Below are 27,811 nucleotides of genomic sequence, written 5' to 3'. Positions count from 1 at the left end.
TTGATTTAAAATTGTTTCACTCTATAGAAACGCGTTTTAAAAGCACAAACATAAACAAAACAAATACGGGATTTCAGATAGCTTTGTGATCTTTGAGCTAGTAAAAAATAATTGAAAGTGCAGTATAAGTTGAAACAGAACAGTCTACAGTTTTATTTGTAACAATGGCTGATGCTGAAGTCATGCAAGAATCATTTTCCAAACATTTCTGCCTAACGGAATAATTAAAATTTGTAAACGAATTTTAGTATCAGCGGCTAAATTAATATCTTCGAGTTTTCAAGAGTTAAAATAGTAATTATAATAGTTTTCAATAACACAAATAGTTCTGAAGTTCTTAGAGATTTGACTGGGCGTTGTATTTAGTAAACAATGTATTGAGACAAAAATGTATTATTAGTGAGTTCAAAAAGAAAATTGAAAAACGTAATAACAAAATCCAACATTTTTTATTTAAAATGTATTAAATAAAAGCTTAAAACTCGAAAATGAATGAAAATAACTTGCTAATTAATATTTTTATTCATTTTGCAAAATAATTGCATTTCGAAAGTGGTGTCACTGAGTTTGCTGCGAGAATTTCTCAGAACGTGCTTATAGCCACGCTGAATAAGCGCTCCACGGGAGCACTAGAAGGTACTGCAGTATTATATTTCACAAATAATTTTTTTACGATTGGATATCGATTCAAAATTGATATGCTTTCCGTTTCGACATTTGAGCTCATGTATGCCATAAATTCTTCTGTCGCTGGTGATTGGCATGATGTTTTCAGCTTTAGAAAATTTAAAATCCCTGGGTTTTTTTTCTGTTACGTAATTAGTTATAGCAGGGTGTTCAGCTTGGACAATTCTTTCCAATTTAACACCCCAAAAAATGTAAAACTTCTTTCTTTTTAGAAAGCTTACCGAGGAGTTTTAGAAAAAAGTAACGATTTCATTCGACATTTCCGTTATAAATACTTGTATTTTCCCTAAAAAAGTAACGCAAGTACAAGTAAAAGTACCAAAATTAAAAAGTAACGAAGTACAAGTAAAAGTACGTACTTTTTACTTGTACCGGCGGTACAAGTAACGAAAGCAAAAGTACTGCCATATATGGTCACAATACCAATTAAATGAAATGTAGAGGACATAATTCTTAAAACGCCAATGTTCTAAAAATAGAACGTTTGGTTTTGAATAAATATTTCGTTTTTAAAATAAATTTTTTTTATTTGATGTCTGTTAGAGGGTTATAATATCCCTTTAAAAGCTATTGCAGTCAAATTAAAAAATTGGATTTTTGGTAAATTATGTTGCAAGCAAGAGAAAAATTTACAAATTTCTGAATGTTATAAAAAATCAAATAATTATTTGTATAGAACGAAACTAAATGCAAAAAAAAAAATTTTAAAAACTTTATAATGTAATTTAAATGCAGGAGAATTAATATTTTTACTAAAGAAATAATCCCCAGAAACTAAAGTTCTACGTTATTACTAGATTAAAAAACTTCACACACCACCCAACCATCTAGTTCCATTTTTAAGGTTTTATCCCTTAACGTCCATGGTAGGAATGCCAAGTAATTTTGACCCTAGGCAGACGACTTGGACAGTAGACATGAACCCCTCTCTTCAAACTTCCACACCACAACCACCGAGAGGACGTTTAGCCATAATAGACATAATGTGCACCTTACTGCGTAAACATGCCGGTTGGCAGGATCAAACTCACTACTTCCAGCTCATCAACCAATGGTGTGAGTCCTGGGGTGTTATTGGGTGTGAGAGACGCCATAACCAACTGCCCTCTTTATAAAAGTTCATTTCCTTCAAAAAAGAATTTTTTTATTTATTTTTAAAATCAAGTTATATCAGTGTGAATTTAACTACTCATTTAATTTAAAGTCAAGTACATGTTAAATTTTCGGAATCAAATTTTGTGATTTCTACAATTATTATTAATTAAAATAAAAAGGTGTTGGATAGAAAATGCAAATGTTTTGATTCTTCAAATCAAATTTTTCATCCATATTCTTAGAAAATCAGATGTTCAGAACGCAGCTAAAATCAGGGAACAAAAACTAAAAATCATGACAAATAAGAACAAAATATTTTTCACCCAGAAAGTTAGGAATATCAGAACAATTACGAAATCTGATCATAGATTGGGACTGAACAGTTTTTAAAATCACATTTAAGAAATGAATCAAGAATTGTGAAACTACAAAACTCCACTCTGCAAGATTTGTCACTGCACTTGCTAAAAATAATAAATAAATGCATTCCAGATAATGTAAAACTGTTAACTAAGTATCTTTCTTATAAAATGACTGTATTCACAAAAAGGTTGAAACAAGTTTAGTTCTATACCGTACAGTCAGTAATATGTACTTTCAGTTCCTATGCGCCTGAACCATTTATATAGTAGATGGTCTTTAAACTAGAACTATCAAATTCTGCGTTCTCTACCAGAACTATTAATAAAAAATAAAAATTTGGATCAAAAATCAAAATCTTGTGAATGTTTTTAAAACCTATTCTTTAAAAAACCGTATTTGTATTTCTAGAAAAAGAACATGCACAGAAACTAGGAATAATCAGGGCAAAAAGCTAAAAATCAAGATGAATAAACAAAAAAAAAACCTTTTTTTCCATCAGGAACATCAGAACAACTATAAAGTCTGCATAGAGCAAAAAAAAAAAATATATATATAAATATATATATATTTTTTTCAAAACTCAGTTTTCTTTATTAATTTTTCAAAATTCTTTTTTAGTATTACTAGCATTGCTAAGAAAAAGGAAATAGTCCTCAAGTTTTTTTTATTTAATGTGAAGCACTCGCATTGTACTTTCAATTGCACAACAGTATAGGTGTTAAGTTATAATGCAGCAATATTAATACTCTAATAAAAATTCACAGATAAAAGCAAATTTTATTGACTTTTATTTATACATAACACCTTCTTTAAAAAAATATATTTTTATTAATTACAATACAATAGGAGAGAAAAGCCTGGTTTCCCTTCTCTTATCTGCTAAATGCTGAGATCTCCTCAAACCAGCTTTGGCCAGGCATTATATCTTCAGAGTCTGAATTAATTTCTGTCTTATTAAAAGTCCATTTCTCAACTGTTCCATCCCACTGCAAAAGACCATTTTATTTTATTCTTTCACTGAAATAAATTTTCTTGGTTCCTCAATATAAACAAATTTTAATAGTTAACATTAAACAAATTTTAGGATTGCAAAAACCCAAGGTTTTTCACTCTAATCTGGAAAAAAATTCCCTGTAAATATTATACACAATATATTGAGAGGAAACACATAATCAGTGAGCTATATTGGGCTAACTAGAGTAATTTTAATTGCTGGAAAAACTTAGAGAAAAAAGGTAGAGCTGAACATAATTAAAACAAATAATAAATGAAATAGTTTAGTATAGATGAAATATGATCCTTAAATATCCCATAGATTGCGATTTGAGTGGTCACCATTTTTTTAAGAGACGAAAATAAGAAACAAAATTCATTGTATTTTTCCAGTTTGTAATGAAAAACTTAAAATCGCCCGCATTTTCCCGGTTATTTTAGGTGATTTTTAAATTCCCCGTATTTTCCAGTTTTTCCCTATTCTCCCTGTGGAGAGGCAACCCTGCAACTATATTTCTTAAGAAAAAATAAAAAAAAGAAAGAAACTTAATTTTTTAATGCATTATTTTAACTTTAGTAGATTGATAAATGAATTAACAATTCCAGAAAAAATGGGCAACTCTGAGATTTTATTTCACATTTTTAATCTTATAAAAACATAAACAAATGTGTCTATAATAATACTTCAATTACTTTTGTATTTTGAAAATTATTTTTTTTTTAAAAATACATTTGTTAACTTTGAAAATAAAATCTACAAAGCTATCAAGCTAGTTTAAAGTAATCAGACATTTAATTACATAAACAAACTATCTTTGAAAACATTCAATCGCAAGTAATATTAATCTTGGAATAAATTTCTGATGAACATAGAAAAGAAACCACTGAATCATTCTTCAGCTTTTCAATAACAAAGTCCAATGAAAGAGTTACAGCACAACCTACTATAATTTGTCTAAAATAAGAACTCCCCTAACCATTCGCCTGGACCTGTGGTGGTGACTATGGTAACGAGGTATAATTATTTCAAGTGGGGGTGTGGGATCATTGTTTAGGACAGGGTTTGGCCCAGGTCGGCGAGAGAAAGGGAATCTTTTTTTTCCCCCCCGGTCAACTGTGTTAGCCCTAGAGTAAAGAGAAGCTACACTCCCTGAAATGCGCTGTTCTTGTTTCCAGATCAGCAGACGGCCTCAGACTTTGCGGCAGGGGGGGTTCTTACCATAGACAAACTATACATACGATGTGAGAAACAAACAGAGAATACTCACTGAACTACTCATTATTTCATTTCTGTAAGGATGCCATGCCACATCTCGTACACAACCTTTGTGACCCCTAAGTATTGCCTTGATTTTACCCGTCAAAATATCATAAACTGTAAATCAAAAATTTATGAAGCAGTATACAAAGCACATAAAACAAAACATAAAAAAACTTCTAATAATTAAGACACTGTGCATGCACGTTTATATGCTAGTCAAAACCAAATAAATTAGCTTTTTCAGAATTCATAACAATCAAATTTATTTTAAAGTTAATAATAATTTAAGATTATTTTAAGAATATAATACTATTCATTTATTTATATTATTTAATTTAATATTTACTTTTAATTTTGTTTTTTTTTAAATATTTATGCTACAAATTAAATAAACTATTAAATTTAGAAATCTATATCATCAAAATATAAAAGACAAAGACATTGCTATGTAGAAAAAGACTTTATAAAACAAAAATTTTAAAAATTATACTAAATTGCAGATTCAATACATATTGCAGACAGCGATGCCTTACAGATTTAATTATACATTCATTTATAACAGCAAAACATTGCAACACTATCTTAAAAATTATTTTTAAATGTTCCTATCACTATGATAACTGTAACTAGAAATTACTCTTGATATAGAAATAGTTTAAAATAAGTGCTATGATAAAAAAATAGTAAAAAGATTTAGTAGTTAAACACAATCAGTGCTAACCTTTTCATGTGGGCGCAAAAATAAGAGATCCTCTGGTGGGTTCTTTCTGAGACTGGGGGGATAAATTCAAGAAAGGGAACCACTAATCCCTAGAACAAATCAAGTGATGATTGTTCCCAAGAGTTTTATTCTCCCTCTGTTATTCTAAATACCATTTGATATATTTTTACACCACCGCAGTTCGGGATAATAGAAATACCACTGGGGATGGATTCCAGTTTTTTGTTGACAACTAAAAAAGCGTGGGAAAACTTCGTTGGTGGTTTTATACGATTTAGGGTAAAAAGCTAAATTCCGAATGTCACATGTTGACTATTTATAGTGTTTTACAAACATTCAGAATTAGTGCAGTGTGTCACAATTTCCTCATTTTATTGTTTTAAATTCTATAAACAACAAATAATCCTAACCATAGTTCCAAAAAACTATTCACTACGCTAGCTATAAAAAAATTATGCACGAACACACACACAATCATATATATATATATATATATATATATATATATATATATATATATATATATATATATACATACCTTCCAACTTTGCCTACCTAGCCATCAGTAGCACTCGCGCAATACACATTTACGGCATTCCGCAATATTTGCTATGCTCATATTGATACTTAATTATATTCACTTATAATTTCAAAAAGCAGTTGATAAATATAAGAAAATAGATTTTGAAACAAGCGTAAAACGTTATTTCACATTGAGAAATTTTTTAAAAAATTAAAATGCCATTGACTTTTAAAAAATCATGTTATTTAGATAGTACAATTTTAATTCACATACAGGAAGGTACACTTTTCTAAGGATATAAAATTATTAAATTGCAAATGAAAGTTTATTGTACATTTATACAAATTTCAAAGAAAAATAATATAACATCTCAGTAAAATGCAAAAAGTGAACTCCACAACTTTTTCTCTACATTCATTCAATTGTTACCAAAAAAATTTTTACTTATTTTATTTAGGAAGGTCAGATTCTAAGATGTTTCTTATTAAATATTTTTTACACCAAATTTTAAAGCAATTAAATCAAGAAAACAATTTAATACCAATTTTTTGAAAGAAAAATGGATTATATAAATGAGTTTCTTCCTAATAAAAAAAAAAAAAATTAGCAATGGGTCCCACTGCTCAACTAGTCTCTTTAGAGAATTTTCTAAACTTAACCACCAAGTTGAAACATGTTTTAAAATCTTGTGAAGTTTCACATCACATTCTATCTGACAGTTCTTAAATTCATACTTTCTTTTACTACTCTTTTCAAGGTAGTAAAAAACTTTTATCACCAAATTCTCCACATCAACGGGTAATGATGCTGTAGCTTTTTGAGCTGCTAGATGAACCAAATAACAAGGGCATTCAATGAATTTTATATTTGGTTGCTTCTGTTTTATATAGCTCAAAACACCTTTATTACATCCAGCCATTGTGTTAGCATTATCAGAACTGAATGCTATGCAACTCTCCCACTTCAGTAGATATTTTTTAAACTCTCCATCAAGTTGAAAAATTCCCTCACCAGTGTTGTTAGTTGATTCAGATAAAGAAACCAGTGATGATACTATTTGTCTTTTTTCTTCATCATAATAATTAAAAATTAAAGGATATAGCTTTTTATCTAATATGTCATTGCTTCCGTCAGTGGAAAGAGAAAATAATGATGTTCTGAGCTTACTTAGAGTACTCTCTCTTATCCCCTCAGCAGTGGAAACAGTTATTGCCTGGGTCTTGGTATGTCCACTCCCATACTTTTTTGCAATGTCGGAATCTGGGAAAAAATTTTTTAAATAACGCGCCAGAATGATCAGAAGCAGATGGAGAAATATTGTGCTCAATTAAAAACCGTACGAATAATACTTCAGCTTTAATCACACCATTTTCTTCTAATTTTGAAGAATAAAAATTGTTAATAGGTTGCTGATGCACCTGTGCTTTTGCAGTAGCACAAAGTTTAGGACCGATCACGTGTCGGCAACAATCACTAAGTCCCCCGTGGACAATAGAGAATTCCGAACTACAAATAGCGCATTTCGCAAAGCCTTCTTTTCCCGATACTAAACAAGGAAACTTTTTAGTATATTCCTCTCTAAACTTTTGATTATTCTTCCTCTTCTTCTCCATCGTCATTAGAAACTTCCCGGTCCTGAATAGATCTTTTCAAATAACGATCCATCACAATAAAATTTAATAATAAATACACAACTTAAAAATTAACGCGATAAAAGCTGGATGAAAAATAATCTAAAATTTCAAACAAAAACGTATCATTCTTTTAATATCGGAGCAGCAAAATTCAAAGTTGTTTTCAAAAATTTTATTGAAGTCACTTCACTTCACACGGTGTAAAGCAAAAACTAACGCACTTGGCCAAAGAATACCTAAGGAGGCCTTTCCATTTCAATTCTAACCTTCAGTAAGGATAGGTTCGAATAGGGACGAAATATATAGCACCTCCAAAACCAGTTCCACTGTCTCCCCTACATTTTTTGTGGGGGTACTAATGTAGGGGAGGGTACTAATGTACTAATGTAGGGAGCAGTAACCCGAAACTAATCACTGTCACAGAAGGGGGATTGCGGGGGTCAACTAGCTTTCAAAAGATATCAGAAGAAACTCATTCTTCATCTTATATTATGCTTTTTCTCTTTCTAAGAAAAACTTAAAAAAATATTTTTTTTAACTCTAAAACGACTTTATTTATTTTCAAAATAGTTTTATCATTTTATTTAACATGCACTTTTTCTAATTATATCTTGAATTGTTTATTATTTTGATTTGATTATTTAGAGAACTAATAATAACCAGAGTATTTAAATTTATAAAATTTTACTATGTAGTCATATGAAAGTAATTCATATAAAGTAACTACATTAAAAATAAATTTATATTTTCTCTATAGATCAAATAAAGTTTGTTAATTTTTTTAAAATATCTAATTAATAATTTCTAATTTATTTTTCTAATAGATCATTTCGATGGATCATTAAAAACAACAAAATAAAACAATTCTATATTATTTTACATTTTAGTATATAGATTTGTGAGACTGCTCACTGTGATATATATAAAGATTTATCAAAATAATCGAAATTAATTTATAAAAAAGTACGATAACGAAATTTTTGAAAGAAAAGGCATTTATTGGTTTTCATTAAAACTTACAACATAACAACAGATTGAGACACGTGTACTTTACAAAATTTTATCAAATACAAAAATACATGGTTATCTGGGAGATTCATTCATATAGATGGCATGCTGGCTAACCCTGGGAGGTTTTCGTGTTTTTCCTCTTTATGTAATGCTAATGACGGTTAGTTTTCTTATATTTTAATTAACTATAATTACACTAATTAAAGTTTGCAGTAGGGTCAGGTGGGGTAAAATGGGTCACTTTTTAGCTATTTTTGCATTCTAAGTCTTGTAGCAATAAAATCATAAAACTTTCCTGGTTTTTTTTAATAGCAACTTGACATTACATTCCTTCAGGTCATTTTTATGTAATTTTAACATTTATTTTTTAATTATAAGTTAATTAAACTTGGCTTGAAAAGGGTTGACTCATTTTACTCCATTTTGGGGTAAAATGGGTCACCCATGGGGTAAAATGGGTCATAATGCAAAATGATTTTTAAAGAATATATTTATTAGTAAATACATTAAAACAAAAATGTAATCTATCACATATGATGTTAAACAATATAATATTCAAATTTTAAAGTAGTATTGTTCACGGTTATTACAAAGTGGTTCTTCTAAAACTTTTACAACATCGTTTTTTTCTACTATGTCAATGTCCTCTTTTTCAGGAAAAACATAATAATTCCCTATTCTGGATTTGGTTACATACTTCACATGTATATCTTCACCTTCAATATTTGTGATTTGACCAACAAATCTTTTCACAGACATTTTCCCGTTGTACTCAATAACTACCCATTTTCCAGGAGAAAGTTCAAATGTATTCTTTACCATCTTGCAATCAGATCGATCTGCTGTGGATTGGGATTTTTTTTCTTTTTCTTTTAACTGCGGCAATTCAAACTTCATTTTTTTCTTTTTCATTCGTTCCATTCCTTCTTCATGAAGACGTTTAATTACTTCAGGTTCTGTCATAACTTCTCCAGCTCTGTGTTGTACCCTTTTTCTTCGTTTTTTGGAATTAATAACGGCAGCTTTAGTGGCACTTGATTGTACAGGTGATAATGTCCTCAGGATTGCACATTTTAAATCCTTTAATGGCGATGACAATGAATTAATTGGGTCTTGAAGTTCTACATTAGCACCTGAAGTACCTGGCGTAGAGTCCTGTAATAGTGCCGTATTCAAAGTAGTGGACGGCACATCCGACTGGTCAATGACTCTTTGAGTCAATACGATCCTATGTTCCACTTTTGTTATTTCAGGAGGAAACAACCCTGCACCTTTAAAGCCATTCACAGCATGATCTTTCTGCAAACTTTCAAATAGTTTTTTCAAAAGATGAGGAAACACAGCTTTGCAAACCTTCTGCATCCTTGTTTCTCGAAACCAATGTTTCAAAATTAGTCTCCATGTTCTTTTTGCGGGAGCAAAAACTCCTACATCTAACGGCTGTAGGGCATGGGATGTATTAGGAGGAAGACATAAAATGATAACTTGGTTGTCAAGTGCTGTTTTAACTGTTTTGTATGTCAGATGGCTGCCATGCCCATCAAAAATGAGAAGAACAGGTTTTTCTATTTTTTGCGTGTATAACACAAAGTGCTCTATCCATGATTCAAAAACTTTATCTTCCATCCACCCAGATTGAGAACATCCATAAAGAGCACCCGATACACCACCTTTAGTCCAAGAATCATATAAGTGTGTACTTTTGTATACCGTGAAAGGCGGCATATAGCTTCCACTAGCAGAAATACAAAATAGCACAGTATACATAGCTTTTCCTGCATCAGAAGAAGTTAAATAAGCATTTCTACTCTGCTTTGAGATAAATACTTTGTTTGCTCTTGGGTCTGTAGAAAGACCAGCTTCATCCAGGTTAAAAATTCTTTGTGGAGAATTGGTTAAACCATTTACATCTAGCAGTTTGATGTAATTTGTATAAAAGCTATTCACAACATCTGCAGACAATGATGTTGCTCTTGATTTTGTTAAGAGTTCTGGTTTTCTTTTTGACAGCTGAGAGCTCCATCTCTTTTCGAAAGCTCTTAACCATTCTATGCCAAGCTTAAAGTGACTAAGCTTGGTATTGGATCTTATATATTCCTGAGCAATATTGAGAACATCTTGGCGATCAAATGGGAAGCCACAGTCTGCAAGGAATTTTAGAGCAACCACAATACATTGTTCTTCATCTGGAGTCAAGATTGTACTCCGCCCCGAGCCCTTATGAGTAGGAGGTTTACAAACCCATCTTCTCAGAGTTTCAAATGGTACACCATGTTGTTTTGCAGCTGCACGAATTTGTTTTCCCTCCTGTACATCTTTCAATGCTGATCGTAAACATTCCTGGTCATATCCAACAGTTCTTTTTTTAATATAAGTTCTGGGCATGTCTCCTACAAAGCAAACAAAAAAATAAATACATTTTTCTTATTTGATATGCCTACTTAACTGAAATAATGAAAAAAAATCAAAAGTTTATTTAAAGAATGTAAAAACAAAACAAATCATTGTCTAAACTTAACATTGTTTACATAAGAAATAATTGAAATATTAAATTTAAAAAAATAAACATTGCTTTAATTTAATACTTTTAAATTAATTTAATTTAATTTAATACTTGCTTTAATTTTTAATGAGTATGTAAGGTTAAAATTAAATTTATAATTTAAATTAAACAAAATTAACTCCAATAGAAACACACAGAAAACTTAAGCCTAACTATGACCCATTTTCCCCCATCTTAAAAAAAATTAAATAAAACAGAAAATATTTAATATTTTTCTTACCTGATTGGTTTGAGATGTTTTCCAAAGCTTCTTTTATGAGAAATTACTTCAAATTTGCACTGTTTTTCATTAAAATATAGAGATTTTCAGAAGTTAATAAACCATGTGTTTTGCACACCACCATCCACAACTTGTAAAGAATTTTTTTTCTGTTGCTATATTCATGAAACTCACTTTTTTGCAAATGAAAAATGTTACCAACATGTTAATAAATATTATTACAAATGTCAGTCATAAAAAATTTAATTTTAATCTTATTTACTTTGAGTTGTTTATAAAGTGACCCATTTTACCCCATGACCCATTTTACCCCACCCTACCCTATAGAAATTTCTACTAAAACTCTTCTCCATGAATGGCAAAAGAGGGTCAGGGAAGAGAAATTAAAATAACACATTGATTACATACTTTGTTCTAGCAAAAAATTATGAATAAAAATTACATTATACACTTTTAATATGAATTCGAAAAATTTCACATTATTAAATACATAAGATATTGCATAATTACTACTCTTAATATATATTTTTAGAATATTGCGAAAAAAAGTTTTAAAAAGTGTATTAATTAGGAATTACCGATTAGGGAATCAACTAAGGAATCAGGTCTGAAAACATCAAAACCAGTTTGACTGTCTGAAGTAACAAAAAGTAACTTAACTCTAAGTATTACAGCTTATTTTTATTTTTTAATTTATCGTGATGAAATGTCGTGGTGTTTATAATAATCACATTTCTCATTCTTTCTATTTCATCTGGCAATCAAACTGGTTTCAATATTTTCAGTGTTGCGTTCGCTCCTTAAGCATCGATTCATTATATTTTGATACCGTTTGTATTCTTCTCTCGTGAATATTAATTATGACCACTAATGTTCTTTTTCTTCCTTTTTTTTAAAAGAATTTTACAATACATTCGTGTATTTTCATATTTTTCTTCATTTGCTGATTAAAATGAAAATTTCTTTCATAATACTTTAGTGTTCTTGTGTATTTACATTAAAGCCCTAAAAACAGGGTTAAGTGCTTGTTCATGTTTGGATGATGCGTGGTCTTGTGTACTAGCTATTTTTTTTCCTTACCGTGAAAAAACATACTATCCCAGCTATTGGAGTAATTAAAACTATTGACGGAATGAAAAAATTGGAACCTTTTAAATTTTTTTAATGTAAATGTTTTTTAAACCTACAAATGAGTGTACAATATATTTTTTTTTTAAAAAAAAAAGGAAAACTGCAGTTTTGTGATGCTTTCTTTATAGTATATTGAAAGATCTTTACGTCATTTATTCGATTTTAATTCATCTCACTTTATTCAGCAGCTAATTTTTTTTAATTCTGAAACATCTTTAAGAAACAAGAAACAAAGTTTAAAAAAAAGGGGAATAATGTATTTAAAAAATAAATTCCATTCTCAAAATGAATAAAAACAAGAAAATTATCACTAATAAATAAATAAAATGTATATAGAATGAACGAATTATCAGCAAATATAATTTTCATAATAAATTACAAGCTTATAACTAAAAAGAAAGCTATCGGTTTTTAAAGTGTTCCCCATATCAGTTCTTCAGAAGGACAGAGAGAGAAAAAGATTTTCAAAAGGGAGCAAGACCTCCCACCGAGAAGATTAGTGAACTGGGGGGTGGAAGTTGCCTTCCTCTTTTACTCAAAGGTAGAAAGTGACTTGTGTTTTAAAGGCAATATTACAAAAAGTAATAAAGACAAAAAAAAATTAACCTACATTTTCGTGGATAGGAAAGATTGAAAAAATTATTAGTATTTTTTTTTAATTGATCACTCCGATTCTTGAACAAGATCGATGACAAGCCCGCCATAGACTTTACATGTTAAAAGCAGAATTGAGGAGTCTGCTTGGTGCAACACTTTTCTCCCGGCAACCACGATTGGGGACCCGACTTTCTGATCATTTGAGCGCGCCCCGTGTTCTTTGTTCGCCAAGCTAACGCAGCTTCTCAAAGAACAGCTGCATTCAGGCAGATTACAATGGAGCCGCCGATGAGTAACCCTTCATAATCATGTGGTTTCTCCCGACCAAGGCTAACAACTCATGGCGTCATTTTCGGCAATACGCAATCAGTGACCTCACCACGCTTGAAAGACGACAACAGCGGATAGATCGGACAGGCGCTTTCGTTTAATCTGTAATATTTTACTATTCACCCGTAGCTCCGTAGTTTACCTCCAATTTCCGTAGCAATTTCCTAGCTGTTGGAGGGTATGTATATATATATATATACACACACACATCTATATATATATATATATATATATATATATATATATATATATATATATATATATATAGGACAAATAAAAAGAGAAAACTATAAATTTACAATGTCAATACCTATTTTAAACTATATTAACAATTAAAATCTCCATCCTAAAAGTAATTTTATTGAATCTTTTATCTTTCTCACATTTGATTTCTATTAAAGGTTATCTAAAAAGTTGTTTTTTCGTTCCATTAAATATTTTTCATCATATATTTATTTTAAAATTATTGTAATTGTAGTATGTCATTGTTTTACATTAATACTTTCAAAGTATTATGAAACATTTAAACATTTTACAAAACATTTAAACATTTTACGAAACATTTAAACATTTAAATGTAAAAATATTATTGCACATTTGAAGAATAGTTATAAAAACTTTGTTCTTTCGAATATTGTTTCAACAGGTAACTCGGTTTTTGAAAATTTCAGTTTGGTATCGGTGGCGTTATTTAAATCAGTTATTAAAGTGATATCTATTTTTTTATAAGCTCTTTGATGCCATATTAAAACGATTGGTTTATTTACATGTTTCCGCAAAAAATAAACAAGCTAATGAGGTGCACGCTGATCATAAACACTCTTTTATTGAGTTAAAAAAAAGTCGGAAATTTCGAGGACTAAAGGGAAAACTCGGTGTATATCCATTTTTCATGTAAATAATGGATAGATCTTCCTCTCTTGCATTTTGGGAATTACTATGTTTTAAGTGTGAAATCAGTTCTTCCTGAGAGTTATCATGCAGTGAAATCAGGTCATAATGAGGAAAAACCCTTTTGTTCGAGAGTAAAATTGATTTTTCCATGAATCAATTTTAATATGCATAAAGAGTTCCTTTACAGTGGTCTTAATTTATTTAATTATAAATATCTATATTATACATAATAAATATCAATATTTTAATTTATAAATATTTGTAGCATTGTTGAAAATTTAATATCTTATCGAAAGATAATAAATCTTAGGAAAGAACTTAAATAGTTGTAATGTCATATTTTTATAGACAGGTCTCTTCAGTCTGAGTTATTAGTGAATGGATTTAAGTCATAGCCAATGGAAAAGAAAATATAGGAAATTTAATTTGATATTAACTCTTCGACTGAATTATTTTATTTTCATCTTCTTTATCTGTCTATCGACTTATGAAAAATACCGGTCACTTCAATAAATGATAAATATTTTTTCTCTTTATTCATCAGAGTCATTTATTCATTATTGTTATTATTATTGATAATAATAATGAAACAAGAAAGCAAGGTAAATGAGGATAATTTCGCCCTAACTCCCGGCTAATTTGAAAGATCCTCTCTTCTTGTTAAGAAAGTAAGATAATTTCGATTGAAAATTTTGTTATCAAATAAATTCTTTTTATTTTATAAATTTTTAATATTTCTTAAAAAATTATAAACTTTAATAACTATGTTAATCATTCAAAAATAAACATACAAAATTTTTTGAATTAATTTTCTAAATAGTATATAATAGTTTAAATCATTTAAAACACAATTTTTAGCACATTTATCCCATGAACTCTTAGATAGAATCTAATAAGCGTTCGAAATTTCTAACAAAATTTTTCTTCAACTTCCTTTATGAGTTTTTTAAATAGTTCCAAAAACATGAAAACTCATAAATGTTTCAGTTAATGTGCTTCAGTTGCAAATGATTAGCATGTAACAATTAGGCTCATTTCTTTTATTTTGCTGCAAATTTCATGAAAAGTAAGCACTTTATCGAAACTGCGTAGCATATATAATTTTTTTCCCTTCCATTTTTACATTTTTTTAAAAAATATAGTCATTTACAATTGACTTCAACTTACTCATGTAATAAAAAGATACAAAACTGAGATCTGAGATATTAAAAGAATTTCTAGGAACTATAACTAAAAGTTAAACTGTGTGTAGAAAGAGGGAAAGAAACATGAAAATTGCCACAAAAGGAAAATAGTTTTCTAAAAAAAGTTAAAAATAGCGTTTATGATTTCAATTTCTTAAACATAAAAAATACGTTAGTAATTATAAATTATATATTTATAAATGTGACATTTAAAATATTTTTGCATCCTAAAGTATGAATAAATACTCTTGAGTAGTATTAAATACACATATTTTTCTTCGGAAATGCAGATATTTATTTAAAATCATGTAAGAACATTGTTTTAAACTGCAGGAATTATAATCAAAAGTTTAAAATTCCAATAACTATATTTATAACATGAATTTAAAACATAACCTAAAAAAAAGTACTTATTTGAGTTTATGTAAAATATATTTCTTTGATATTTTATTTCAATTTGATTTAATTTACTTAAAAGAGTGATTCTGATTATTCTATATTTTTTATATACAATTGAAAATATTCGTCAAATTATATTTGTAATAAAGAAATTAATTTGTTCAAAATATAATTCACAACTAGAACAAAAAAATTTGTACAAAAAAATAGCAACAATTAAACTGACTAGAGAAGACGTAAGAAAACGGTGGACAAACAAAAAAGTACCCGAACTTGAAATAGATGTTTGAAGGTAGGTGAGAAATGTAAAGAAACCCCTTAACTTAAAAAGGTGAGACCTCTCTTAGTGACTAAAACAATAAAACACATCCTGCTGTAACTTGATCCTGTCTCTTAACTGAGGAGGAGATTTTTTCCCCAATTCTTACGCTGAAAGTGTCCCACCACAGGACCCCAAGATCAGATGTGACAACTGCTGTCACAGCCCCCCAGAAAAGGTTACACTACTCAGTAAACTACCTCAGTAAGTCACTGGTAACTGACAGTATAAAGAATTATATAATAATACTAAAAAATTTACTATGTTTTAAGCAATTACTGAAAAGTTATTTAAAATTTACTTAATTTTTATTTATTACGAATCTAATTTTAATTTAAAGGGGATTTCCTTCAAAATATGTGTGGTGTTCACTGTATTAACAATGAAGAAAGGACTCCCTGTTATTTTTTTTAAGATTTTTCTAAGACAAAAATTGGAGGAAAAAAAAAGCTATTAAATGAAATTATTTTTATGTAATCTTATCAAGTGTAAATATTACAATAGTCTGAATCAGAAAAATAAAAATCAACTATTAGTGATTAGAAATGCTTACTTGAAGACTATGTACTACAGGAAGAGGAGTAACAGTAGAGCGAATAGGGCCCATTCCTTCACAAAAAGTATATTCTGCTTTATCAGTGCTAATGACTGTCCAAGAAGACCCATCATTTATCATCTCCTTGTTAGGCTCTTTAGGACATGGAGTAGCCTAATGAAAATGTAAAAATATATTGATTTCAATTTAAACTGAAATATCCTATTTCAATAGTACATTAATCATGAAAGAATAATGTTTTTTATCATCTCATTATTATTATCAGCATCACCTCCTTAACTATCATTAATTTAGGAGAGGAAAGGAGAAATTTTTAAAAAATAAAACAAAATCATCAATACCTAAAGAAAGAAATAGTGCAAAAGTGAATATTAAAGGTATGAACGCCTGCTAACAAATCTTTGCTAAATTACCTCCAAACAGCATAATGTATTACAGTAAAAATTTGTGAATAACAGTACTGAAAGTAATGAAAAAAAGTAATGAATCATTTGGGATCTTAGTTCTAATTCGTTACTTTAAGCTAGAGCAAAGCATCGTTCATATGTTTCACACTTGTAATTTTTTTTCATTTATTTTATATCATTTTCTTTTATTCCTAATGTATGTCATATTAAATTATTTTTGTTTTTATAATGGAGATAACTTGAAATACTGGTTATATGTCATTTCTCTCAACGGATTTTCTATTTTTTCCTTTAGGTACATATATATTTGGCTTGAATTTGACAAACTCTAAGAGGCCACAAAAAAAAAAAAAAAAATTCCCTTCAATTTTAGTTGAGTTATGGTCACAAAAAAGAGTAGGAGTTAAGAATAGAGGGTGGTCAATTAAGGGTCACTAGATAATTTGCTGGAAAAAATAACAAATGGTTGACACTTCACTTTTTGTTGCGGAAAGAGCTTCATTCTTAAGTCCTCACGTCTCACAACGTTTAGTAATATTCTTACAAATCCAAAAATGACACTTAAAGCTATTTTATGTAAAGGATACTTTGTTTTTAATTTTAATAACTACCTCTATTATTTTCTACATCAATAAAAGTACGAACAAAATTTAACTATTTTAATTATTACTAATTACTATTATAAGTAATATAATATATAACTTAGTTCTCTTGCACTTTATTTAAATGTAATTAATTTTTTTTATTTAATAAAATTAAATTTACTAATTTTTTTATTCAAATTTTATTTAAAGTAAAAAATAAAACAGAGATGAAGAAATAAAATAAAACAAGGACACATAGAGACTGTACATAAACTGCCAACTAGCAAGCAAACAAAAAATAATTATCAATTCAAAGATAAGTGATAATAATTTAGAAATTATATATCAAGGTTTTATTACATATCATCTTACATTTTAATTGTATTTATTCTCAGAAGACAAATTGTGTGATTCAGTAATAATTTTATTCCCTTATTTATAACATTTTTACTGATTATAAAGGTAAATGGTACATTTTAAAGCTCCACAGTTACTGAAAATAACAAATTTTATTAATTCTCTCAAATAATTTTTTCTGTTTTACTTCCGATTAATATAATCAACTATGTGTAATATAACAGGGTTGCCACCTGCTATATCATACAAAAATTTCCTTAACTTTTCCAGGTATTTCAGGAAAATTTCAATGTAAATCCAGACCATATTTTATGTAAGTCACACAATTTTTCATCAGAAAACTTCGAATTTCATTAGTAATGTCAAATATAAAATTATGTGTAGATATTACATCTTGTGAGCAAAAAAAGTATCATTGAACAAGCATAAGAACATGGAAAAGTTTTAATAAAATGTTGAATTTTTATAACAAATAATTGTAACAGATGTTAGAATTATTTAAATTGAATCTCAATAACTGATTACTGCTGCTGAAAATTTTGGGTTCTTCCAGGTATGAGAGTTTTCCAAGTTTCTGTAAAAATATGCAATTTTTCCCGACTATTCCCTGCTTTCGAGAGTCAGAATAAAATTCCTTGAGAATTCCAGGTTATCCCTGTTCTTCCAGCCCGTGAGAGTCCTGATATACCTAACTTTTATATAAATCACTTAATCCTAAAAAAGAGCTTGAAAACACGAATTAATTTGGCCTTGTTTTAAACATGTGACCAACCTAAAAAAATTAATGTGAGAAATTGAAGAAAAAGTACATAAAAATACTGAAAACACCCCTCAAAAATTACAGAATTCAATAAAAATATTGAAATTATCACATATCTACTGTTTGCAACAAAGGGGTCAATTATTAATTAACATTCATGAGAGTTTACAATTTATTTTGAATAAATTAAATTTATTAAAAAAATCTAATTAAAGATTTAGTAACTTAATTTTAAAAAAGTCATCATGGATTTTTTTTACAGTTCGTTAAAAAAAATGTGTTACCTCAAACTGTATGATTCTTTCCTTAGATAAACAAAGGTACATTCTTTCAGTATCCCTCATGTAAAAAGCACATTTATGAAGTTGTGAAACTGGATCATCAGCATCTAGAAGAGCTGTCTGTTTGTCAACTTTCCCCATTAACTATAATAAGAATGCATATGTATAAGACATATTACAAGAGGGAGATGCATGGACATGCATGCACATTTATATCATTATTTAAAAATACATTATTTATTACTTATTCTAAATATTTAATGCTTTTTTTAAGTCCAACAAAAATATTAAAGCAATAATGTATTATGTGATTGAATACAAACTTTTGGAGAATGTTCATTATAATTTAATGAAAAAAATCCTGCGTTGGAACAACTGCGGCGAAAGTTTCTGGCTTTAAGTTTATTTTGGAACAGGTATGAAATAATTTTGCGGAAAATATAAGTTATGGGGCAGATTGAAGCAGCAATCACATCGCAGTAACAAATTTTATTTTTGCAAGTTACAGGGTGGCCACTCAAATCAGGTTTCAAATTTCCCTGAATTTTCCAGGTTTTCCAGGTAAAAACCCTAAAATTTCCAGGTCGATTTGCTTTTTTTCCCTCATAAAGTTTTGGATGGGACCAAGAAAAGCATCAATATTATAAAGTATTTTATTTAAAATATTATTTTTTTAGTGTTATCAATGTAATGTTTAATGTAATGTTTATCATCTTTGACTCATGGGATAGAGTGCTAGCCAGGTCACCTTATGGGAATGAGGTGACCTGGAAAGGTTCTCTATTCTTTAAGAAACCATGGGAGTTTAACATGGTTATAATGAACCTAATTTTGATGCAAGCGAAGTATTGCTAAGTTGATGGTATTTTAACTGTTTGGCAATAAATTTTCGTCCAAAAGTGGGTATAACAGTTGGTAAAATAATTTTAATTAACAAAATTAGTAAATAATTTAAATTAGTAAAAATAAGAAAAATCAAAGAAAAAATTCCAGCTTTTCTTTAAAAAATCCCTGATTTTTCCAGGTTTCTGTCCTAATTTCCCTGATTTTTCCAGGTTTTTTCCAGTATAAAATATTCCCTGATAATTCCAGGTTTTCAAGGTTCTCCAGGTGGGTGGCCACCTTGAAGTAAGATTGTTACATTCACGAAAATTCAAATTACTTTCAATAAAACTTAAGAAATAAAGAATTCATAAAAATTCAGTTTTGCAACAAACATAAAAAATATTAAAAAGCTCTTTAATTAGACCTAAAAGATAAACCTAATATTTTTTAATTAACAGCATGAAAATATTTTTCATTAAAAAGAACAAAATTAAAACAACAATTAATCATATAACGCATTAACATGACACATAATCAGCATTTTTCGTAGCTTGAAAACAGAATTTATTGCTTTGTATTTTTTCTTTTCTTCTTTTCATAAAATATTAATGTATAGTCTATGTATAGAACTAACAAAAAAGTCAAAGAAGCCTAATAAAAAAACAATAAAGACAACATTCTGAAAAATACACAAAAACAATATTGCCACTAAAACTGCCAAAAGTATTTTTTTCTATTCTGCTTTTCAAAAAGAATAATAATATATAGTTTAAATTTAAAAATAAAACAAAGACACCATTCAGAAAGATATACAAAAACATTGCATATTAAACCTAAGTTGTTAAATTAAAAGAAAACACAATAAAGTTGAAAAATTACCAGTCTAGGTAATGCCATTCCTGTAACTGAACAGACTAACTTAACAGTATAACGATAATGAATGTGACCATCACAAACAGTAAATTCCTCAGACTCTGATTCAGTATCATCCACTACAAAACCAATTCGGCAGTGAGAAAAGAAATAATTATAGCATGTTTTAGAAGTAAACAGCTTTACATCTGCTGTAATATAAAATAAAATATTGTACAGCTAACATTCATTATTTTGTGTTGGGAGAATCTTCTCAAACTATCTTTCTTTTTCTTTAATTTTAGGGTTATAGCTTACCACATTTTCGACAAAAGATCACATAAGTTTTAACTTTTAAAAAAGTAGTTATGTGCATTGTAACTGACTGGCAAAACAGGACACGTGGCTGTGGCACTTAACTATTTATTTACCTTCTATTTGACCTTTAGTATCTTAGAACAATATATGGGGCTGCCAACTACTAAGCTTTTTGTGAAATATTTTTATAGAGTGGTAGACAATCAAAAGACATTAACAAAAAATTAAAACTTTATCATTTAACAATTGAACATACAATTAAAAATTAAAGATTTCAAAATGTTTGGTTACTTATGGTTAAGTTTTAAGAACAAAAGAACTGGAACTAAATGTTTTTTCATATGAACTATTGAATCATTCAGACTCAGTGCCGTGGAAAATAAGTCAAATTTACTATGCAAAAAGTCACTGATCAAAACAAGAAAAAACTATAAGAAATTTTCCCAAAAAGTGTAGAAAGTTGGCAGCCCTGCAATATAAGTCTATCTTTAAGTGAAAATTAAGTAATAATAATAATAACAACAACAACTGAATTGATAAGAGCAGTTCAGTGCTTTTCTTTCCAAATAACTTAACTAGAGAGGGAAAACCTACAAAAAACATATTAGTAAAGAACAGATAATAAAAATATAATAGATAAAAAAAACTTATCACAAAGTTGATGTTTAGAATTGAAATTCCACAATACGGTTTTAACACAAATGCACTTGAACTATACTAAATCAGATATTAATGTTAATTACACATGACGTAACATGACGTAAATGCTTAATGTTTGGATACCAAAGGATGATAACTATAACAAATGATTGTTTGTTCTGTTTTAATGTGCCTAGATTGCTACAAAAAAAATGATATAGGATGTTATTTAAAAACCTAAAATACTTTTGTTAAGTTTTTGTTTTTATCAAAAATAATGATGTAAATAAGCATAGAGATAATTTAGAGCCACCATATATCCAAATTCTAGGCTGATATAATAACATGATGATTGACTATTTTCTATTACAAATTTTAATCTTTGGATGAATAGTTGGATTTGCATTAATCCTGGAGCAAAAACTTTACTAATGTCTAGCATTTTGGTAAGATTGAGTTAATTGGCAGGTTTATGTAGTTTTTGCATAAAGCAAATAAAAATGATTATACTTAATTTCTACATACAGGGTGCGTAGCCAAATTATTCAACAAAAAGAAGCACCTCTTAAGCACTTAAAAATTATTTTTAAACACTTTAAAAAAAAATCATAATTAGGCAGGGTTGGAAAGTTTTCGACAATCGACGGTTTTATCTTGTTTTAACCGCCATGTCAAAAAAAAAAAAAAAAATTGGATTTGTTTCAGACAATTATCAAAAATCATGAAATTTTGAATCATGTAAAACGAATGGCGTTTTCATACACTACGGACTGACTTATACGCCGAAATAGATTGGGTTGAATTAATTATGAAAACCTTGAATAGAACAATGTGAACTGTGTCTTTTTGCATTATTCATAGCGAAAATCAACAAGTAAAGGAAAAATCTCATTTTGAAAATGGGAAAAATTAAGCACTTCTTAAAAACACCCAAAGAAAAAAGCACCTTTAAGCACTTTTTAAAAATGCTACACACCCTGTATGTATACAAACTCAGAGTTGACCTAATAACAAAAAGTTTTTTAAAAATTTAGTAAAATTTGATAAAATATTACATTTTAAATATGATGAAATGTAATATTTTATTATAAAAAATTTTAAATTAGAGAATGAATATTTATACTTGTCTATGAAGCTTAACTTTTAGAGACATGAATCAGCTTGTATAAGAACTCATTGCAGCCCTCAACAGTAAATGAGAAAAATGAGTAAATATTACGTTTCAATTATTAAATTAGTAAAAAAATATTAATATTTTAAAGAAAAAGATATTTGAGTTTTGATTAAGATTTGTTATTGGTTTGATGATGCAAAACTGTGGGACAAATTCTTCACAGAAAATTCTCTTTCTCCTACATAAGTAGTTTGAAGCATAAAAAAATTTGTTGTTAAGGTAAACCAGGGGTGATTGTGAGCCCAACTAAAATCATTAAGTAAAATCATTAATTACGCATTTCAAAATATATATACAAAGTATCTTTATAAATTTAAATCATTGTTGAAATATTCAAACATGAAATTCTAAATAAATTATATGTAGTGTAATTTCAATGAATAATTACTTATAAGTTCACTTTTATCTCAAATCACATTTATTACACTACCAGAAAAGAAAAATTTACGAATGAAAGAAATGTTAAGAACAAATTCCAGTTCTATTATTTTTAAACAAAATATATTGGAATTTTTATACATAAATGTGATTGATGATTTCTTGAAACTTCTAGACTTTGGATTTCCAGAAACTTCTGGATTGTAGTTAGCAAAAAATCTGGAAATACGGATTTTTTCGAAGCACAATCACCTCTGGGTAAACCTAACGTAAACCATAAAGTTTCAAAATATCAAAATGAAAACAAATTATGGCAGGATTACTTAAGAGTAGACAATGAAAAAGTGATCCTACCATAATTTGCATGTATTTTGATTTTTGACATTTTTTTCAGCTTTTGAAACTACACTAGATTTACCTAGACACTAAATGCACCCAATTCACTTTTCCATAAACTTTAAATTACTTATGTAGGTGAAAGTGAGATTGCCATGAAGAATTTCTAGCACTGTACAGCATCCTCTTTATAATTGGATTCAAAAATGGTGTAAATAAGAATAACTACTTCTAAATATTTTACTATTTAGTATAACCATTTTTAAAGGTAAAATGTCTTGTTCCTCCTATATGAAATTAAGAGTAAAATGAAAATAAGACTTACAGATATGAATGGTGAAAGCACCCCATTGAGTAGAGCTGGCATGGAAGTTACCGTTCGCAACATGAAGATATCGAGTACTGACAGTCTGGGAGAGAAGCCTGTTAAACAAAGCTACTCTAGATCCTGAAGCAATGCACACTGCAATGAACAAAAAATACATTACTCTTTAAATAACATACATAATCAATACATATTCATAATAAAAATAAGAATAAATAACAGGATGCATAACCAAATTTTCGACTAAAAATAAGCACCTCTAAAGTACTTTTTAAACACTATATACATTAACAAAATGCAAAATAATTTTCAAAGACATTATAAGATCATGATAAAAACAACTAGTTTCTGGCTAAAAAACTCTTTTCTGATTATATTAGCTACCATAAAAAGATCAAATTTTTTTTGGTTCGATTTTAGAGGGTGGAAAATGAAGCCTGAAATTGAGAATATCTTGAAAAATGCAGCAGAGTTGCACATGAGAGTGCAAGAATATCACCGAACCCAACTCAGTAGTCACTCCCATGTATTTCATCAAACATGTAACATGATTGGCGCTTTCATACTCTACCGACCAACACTTTGCCAAAATTAATTTTCTTGAATGAATTGTGAAAATAATTAATAGAACAATGTGAAAACCATGCTTTTGCATAATACACAACACTTTTAGTTCTAAAAAACTTATACTTTGCTTTAAAAATTCTAATTTAGTTCACAACCACTAAAAATAATAATTCCTAACAGCCTCTAATGTACAAGTTTCTGAAAATGAAAAGAACATAAAATAAAAAGAATGTGCTTCAATGTAATTAAGAAGACTAATTTGTGTTTAGCAAAATTAATTTATGATATTTTTGTTAAAATGCTGCTGAGAAGAAAATCAGTGAAGTTGGAAGATGCATGGTATACTTGACTAATTGAAGATTGTGATGAAAACAGGATGATGAAAATAACAGTAGAAGATGAAAACTGGAACATAAATTATAATAAAACTTTTATTTGGTAGCTCGAGATAAAAAAATTTATGTCCATAGGAGTTCTAGTTAAATAAATTTTGCATAATAATATTAATAAGGACAGGCCATGGAAAACAAGTTCCCCATGACCTGCCTAATCAAAAGCCAAATTAAAAAGTAATTGAATTGTTCTCAACAGACCTTTAGAATCATGAGAAGAGATCCATTGTTGGTGATTTATCGAGAAATAACATAGCCAAAAATAAAGCCAACCACCGGTAATCAATATTAAATGATTTAAACTCAAAGTAAAGCTTCAGTTTCATAAGATACATAATCTTTCGGGTAAGAATTAACTAGATTGTATTTTAACATATGTAACATATTTTAAAAATATACTAATGAGTGATACTTTTCTCCACTGTGGCAACATTGTCACAGAACATTACCGAGTTCTTGCAAAAAGATTTTTCTGTTAGGAAGTAAATAATTTTGGTTTTCCTCTCAGCAGAAATTTTTGTTCTATTAATTTTCTTTATTTAGTTATTACTTTTGATTTCACATAGTATTTAAAATCCTATATTATTAATTTGATATTATTTTTAACAGCAACTGAATCTTGAAATGAAAACACACATTTAGTAACCCTTTTTTGAAGAAACCGATTCATGTGATTTCGCCTTCAATCTTTTTTTTTCTCCGGTAGTTACTGCTACGGATTTCACAACTTTTTTTATTATTTTCTTTCAATGTGATGAAGATTAACAAAATTGCTTAAAAGGAAATTATTAATGTATTTTCAACCTACAAAATGCAAGAATATCTGCCTTAATATTAGATTTTTAAAAAAAAAACAAAATTTTAAGTTGACGTTTCAGTTAGCAAGTATATATTTTTTATATTTAAAAGAATCTTGCAGAAAGATATAAGTACTAGAGAGGCATGTCGCAGAAAGCCCGAAAAAATTCTGATACAGGTTTTTCTTCCCACCTAAATTAAAACCATTATAAAAGAATAATTTAAATTTTAAAATTATTAAATAATTGAATTAATAAGAAATAAAAAAAATTAGTACTCTCACATTATTTTAATTTTTACCTGAAAAAATAATCTTTATGGATAATGATAAGTCTAAAAGCTACTTAAAAATCAAAGTACAGAAAATGATTACGATTTTCAACACACCAAAAACAAATCCATTTGTTTAAGAGACCATTTATAACCAAGAGTTAAATCAATCCAGTGATGAAGTCGTTCAGATACACGAGAGATTTCTGAGGATCATCGTAAAAAAAAATCTGGTATATATTCATCTGGTGTCCATTCCTGTGAAAGAATAAAAAGTTTGAATAAGAAACTTTATTGCAGTGGACAGTGACTATAAACCTGTAATGACTATAATCATAAAATTTTTCTATAATTCCATAATAGAGAATATTAATTCTTAATGATACAATTCTTAATGAGTGTCTACCAAGAGGTCAGTAAGTCAATATTTAAAATTTCCTAAACTGTAATAAGTACATAAAGGATTTATTTACCCATAAAATAATCTAAATATATAACTGAACACACATTTATTACATCAAAACTAGCAATATACGTGTTTTTAACTCATTCTTATGGCATAATTATTTTAAATAATTTTTTCTTCATTTACCTAAATCTAAAAAAAAGGTGTGTCCTCAAAAAAAAAAGAAAAGAAAATGCTCTTCAAAAAGTTATTTTTAGACAGAAATAAAAATTCACTTTTTTCTACTGTCCTTTCTTTATGAATGATTACTACATTCTAAGGGTTTTTGACTATCCACCTATCATTATTTTGTCAAATCTTCCAACCTGGTTTATGTAATTAAATAAAAAAACAGAATTCACAGTATTGTTGCTTCATAATTATTAAAAAATTTGAAAAACACAGGAGGGTGCTATTTTATAAATTACTAAAAAAAAAAGAGGTAGATTCTATAAAACACAGTAATTCGATGTGGTAAATCTGATGATCAAAAAATTATTTTATAAAACATATTTTAAAGAAATTTCTTTCAAAATAAAAAAACTATGTTTAATTTCAGTAGCATCATCAAAAAAGTAAGTATTATTGGCGTATATCAATAAATCAGTCATATTTCACAAAAATAATAAACTTCTATTATTAAACTTAGCAAATAAAACTTGGTTTTAAAAAATCAAAAATTTGTCTCTTTCAACAAAAATAAAGTTAGCTGAATAAACTTTTGTTGCAGAAATATTTTACTGGAAACAAGTTGATCAATTACATAGCTGCTAGTAGTATACAAGGTGAGACAAAACTAATGGTTTCAGCTACAAAGGGTAAAAGAAATGTACCAAAACAAAAAACTTTCACCACACAGTATGGGCTCAAGAATCAAACGGCAAGCTGAAAGAGGGTCCTTCTTGAGAAAAAGGGAAAATATAGTACACAATTTTTTATTCCATATTGTCAAGAAATTTTGGATTGGTAATAGTAAGGAATATTTACTGGAAAAAAATTATTTTTTTCCATGACATTGGAAAAAATAAAACTGAAACAAATTGAATGAAATAACCAAATAGAATTGTTTTGCAATCCATTCCTACATAAACATATTTGAATTGAAATAAATTACAATTTAATATAATAACAGAATGTTTAATTTTTTTACATTTCTTATTTTAAATAACTATACTTGTATTATTAAAGTTTTATACAAAATTATAAAACCTTTATAACATCGAATTTAAGAGTTGGTTTATAATTCATATACTTCACAGTATTTAATTATAAAAATTACTATGCTATTTACGATATCAAAATACGATTTGTAGTAGAAAATACAATAAGCATGATATACCACTAAAAGATTAAATTAGTTCCATGACTAATTCAAACATTTAGTGGGTGGAAATAAAACTAACCAAGCATATAGCTTCATCAAAAGCATACTGCTTAATGCTCTTTAAAGGAATTCCCAAGTGACGATAGATTTCTTAAATTAGGTCCATTCTTCATAGTCTTATAAAAATAGAAAAATTTAATCTCGTTCCTCGAAGCTTATTGAAAAAACAAAAAATTAAATTTTCTGCCAAATTTATAATCCAACTATTTTGATTACGACGTTTCTGACCTTCTATTTC

General features: G+C 28.3%; 2 protein-coding genes across 3 annotated transcripts; both read right to left on the bottom strand.

Moving 5' to 3' along the window:
* Window positions 1-2,902: 2,902 nt before the first annotated feature.
* LOC147812544 (suppressor of hairless protein homolog) lies at window positions 2,903-27,811 on the bottom strand. 2 transcript variants are annotated; one of them, XR_015433262.1, is made up of 7 exons: window positions 27,593-27,810; window positions 23,718-23,855; window positions 20,575-20,687; window positions 18,874-19,014; window positions 16,479-16,634; window positions 4,407-4,513; window positions 2,903-3,131 (listed from the first exon to the last, which is right to left on the bottom strand). XR_015433262.1 is itself a non-coding variant. In XM_087161906.1 (6 exons), exons 1-6 carry the CDS (start codon window positions 27,597-27,599, stop codon window positions 3,018-3,020), a joined length of 669 nt encoding a protein of 222 aa, XP_087018032.1. In that variant the 5' UTR covers window positions 27,600-27,811; the 3' UTR covers window positions 2,903-3,017. The 2 variants fall into 2 exon arrangements, 1 of the variants encoding a protein (XP_087018032.1); XM_087161906.1 differs by lacking the exon at window positions 4,407-4,513 and having other exon boundaries at window positions 27,593-27,811.
* LOC147812545 (uncharacterized) lies at window positions 5,950-11,385 on the bottom strand. Its single transcript, XM_087161905.1, has 2 exons — window positions 11,072-11,385; window positions 5,950-10,678 (listed from the first exon to the last, which is right to left on the bottom strand). Exon 2 carries the CDS (start codon window positions 10,671-10,673, stop codon window positions 8,844-8,846), a length of 1,830 nt encoding a protein of 609 aa, XP_087018031.1. The 5' UTR covers window positions 10,674-10,678; window positions 11,072-11,385; the 3' UTR covers window positions 5,950-8,843.

This window comes from Parasteatoda tepidariorum, chromosome 4, assembly GCF_982258835.1.
Source record: "Parasteatoda tepidariorum strain Cologne lab strain chromosome 4, Ptep-v5.0, whole genome shotgun sequence".
Lineage (NCBI taxonomy): Eukaryota > Metazoa > Arthropoda > Arachnida > Araneae > Theridiidae > Parasteatoda > Parasteatoda tepidariorum.
The sequence above is the reverse complement of the archived record's forward strand: the minus strand, read 5'-3'. Positions and strand labels throughout refer to the sequence as shown.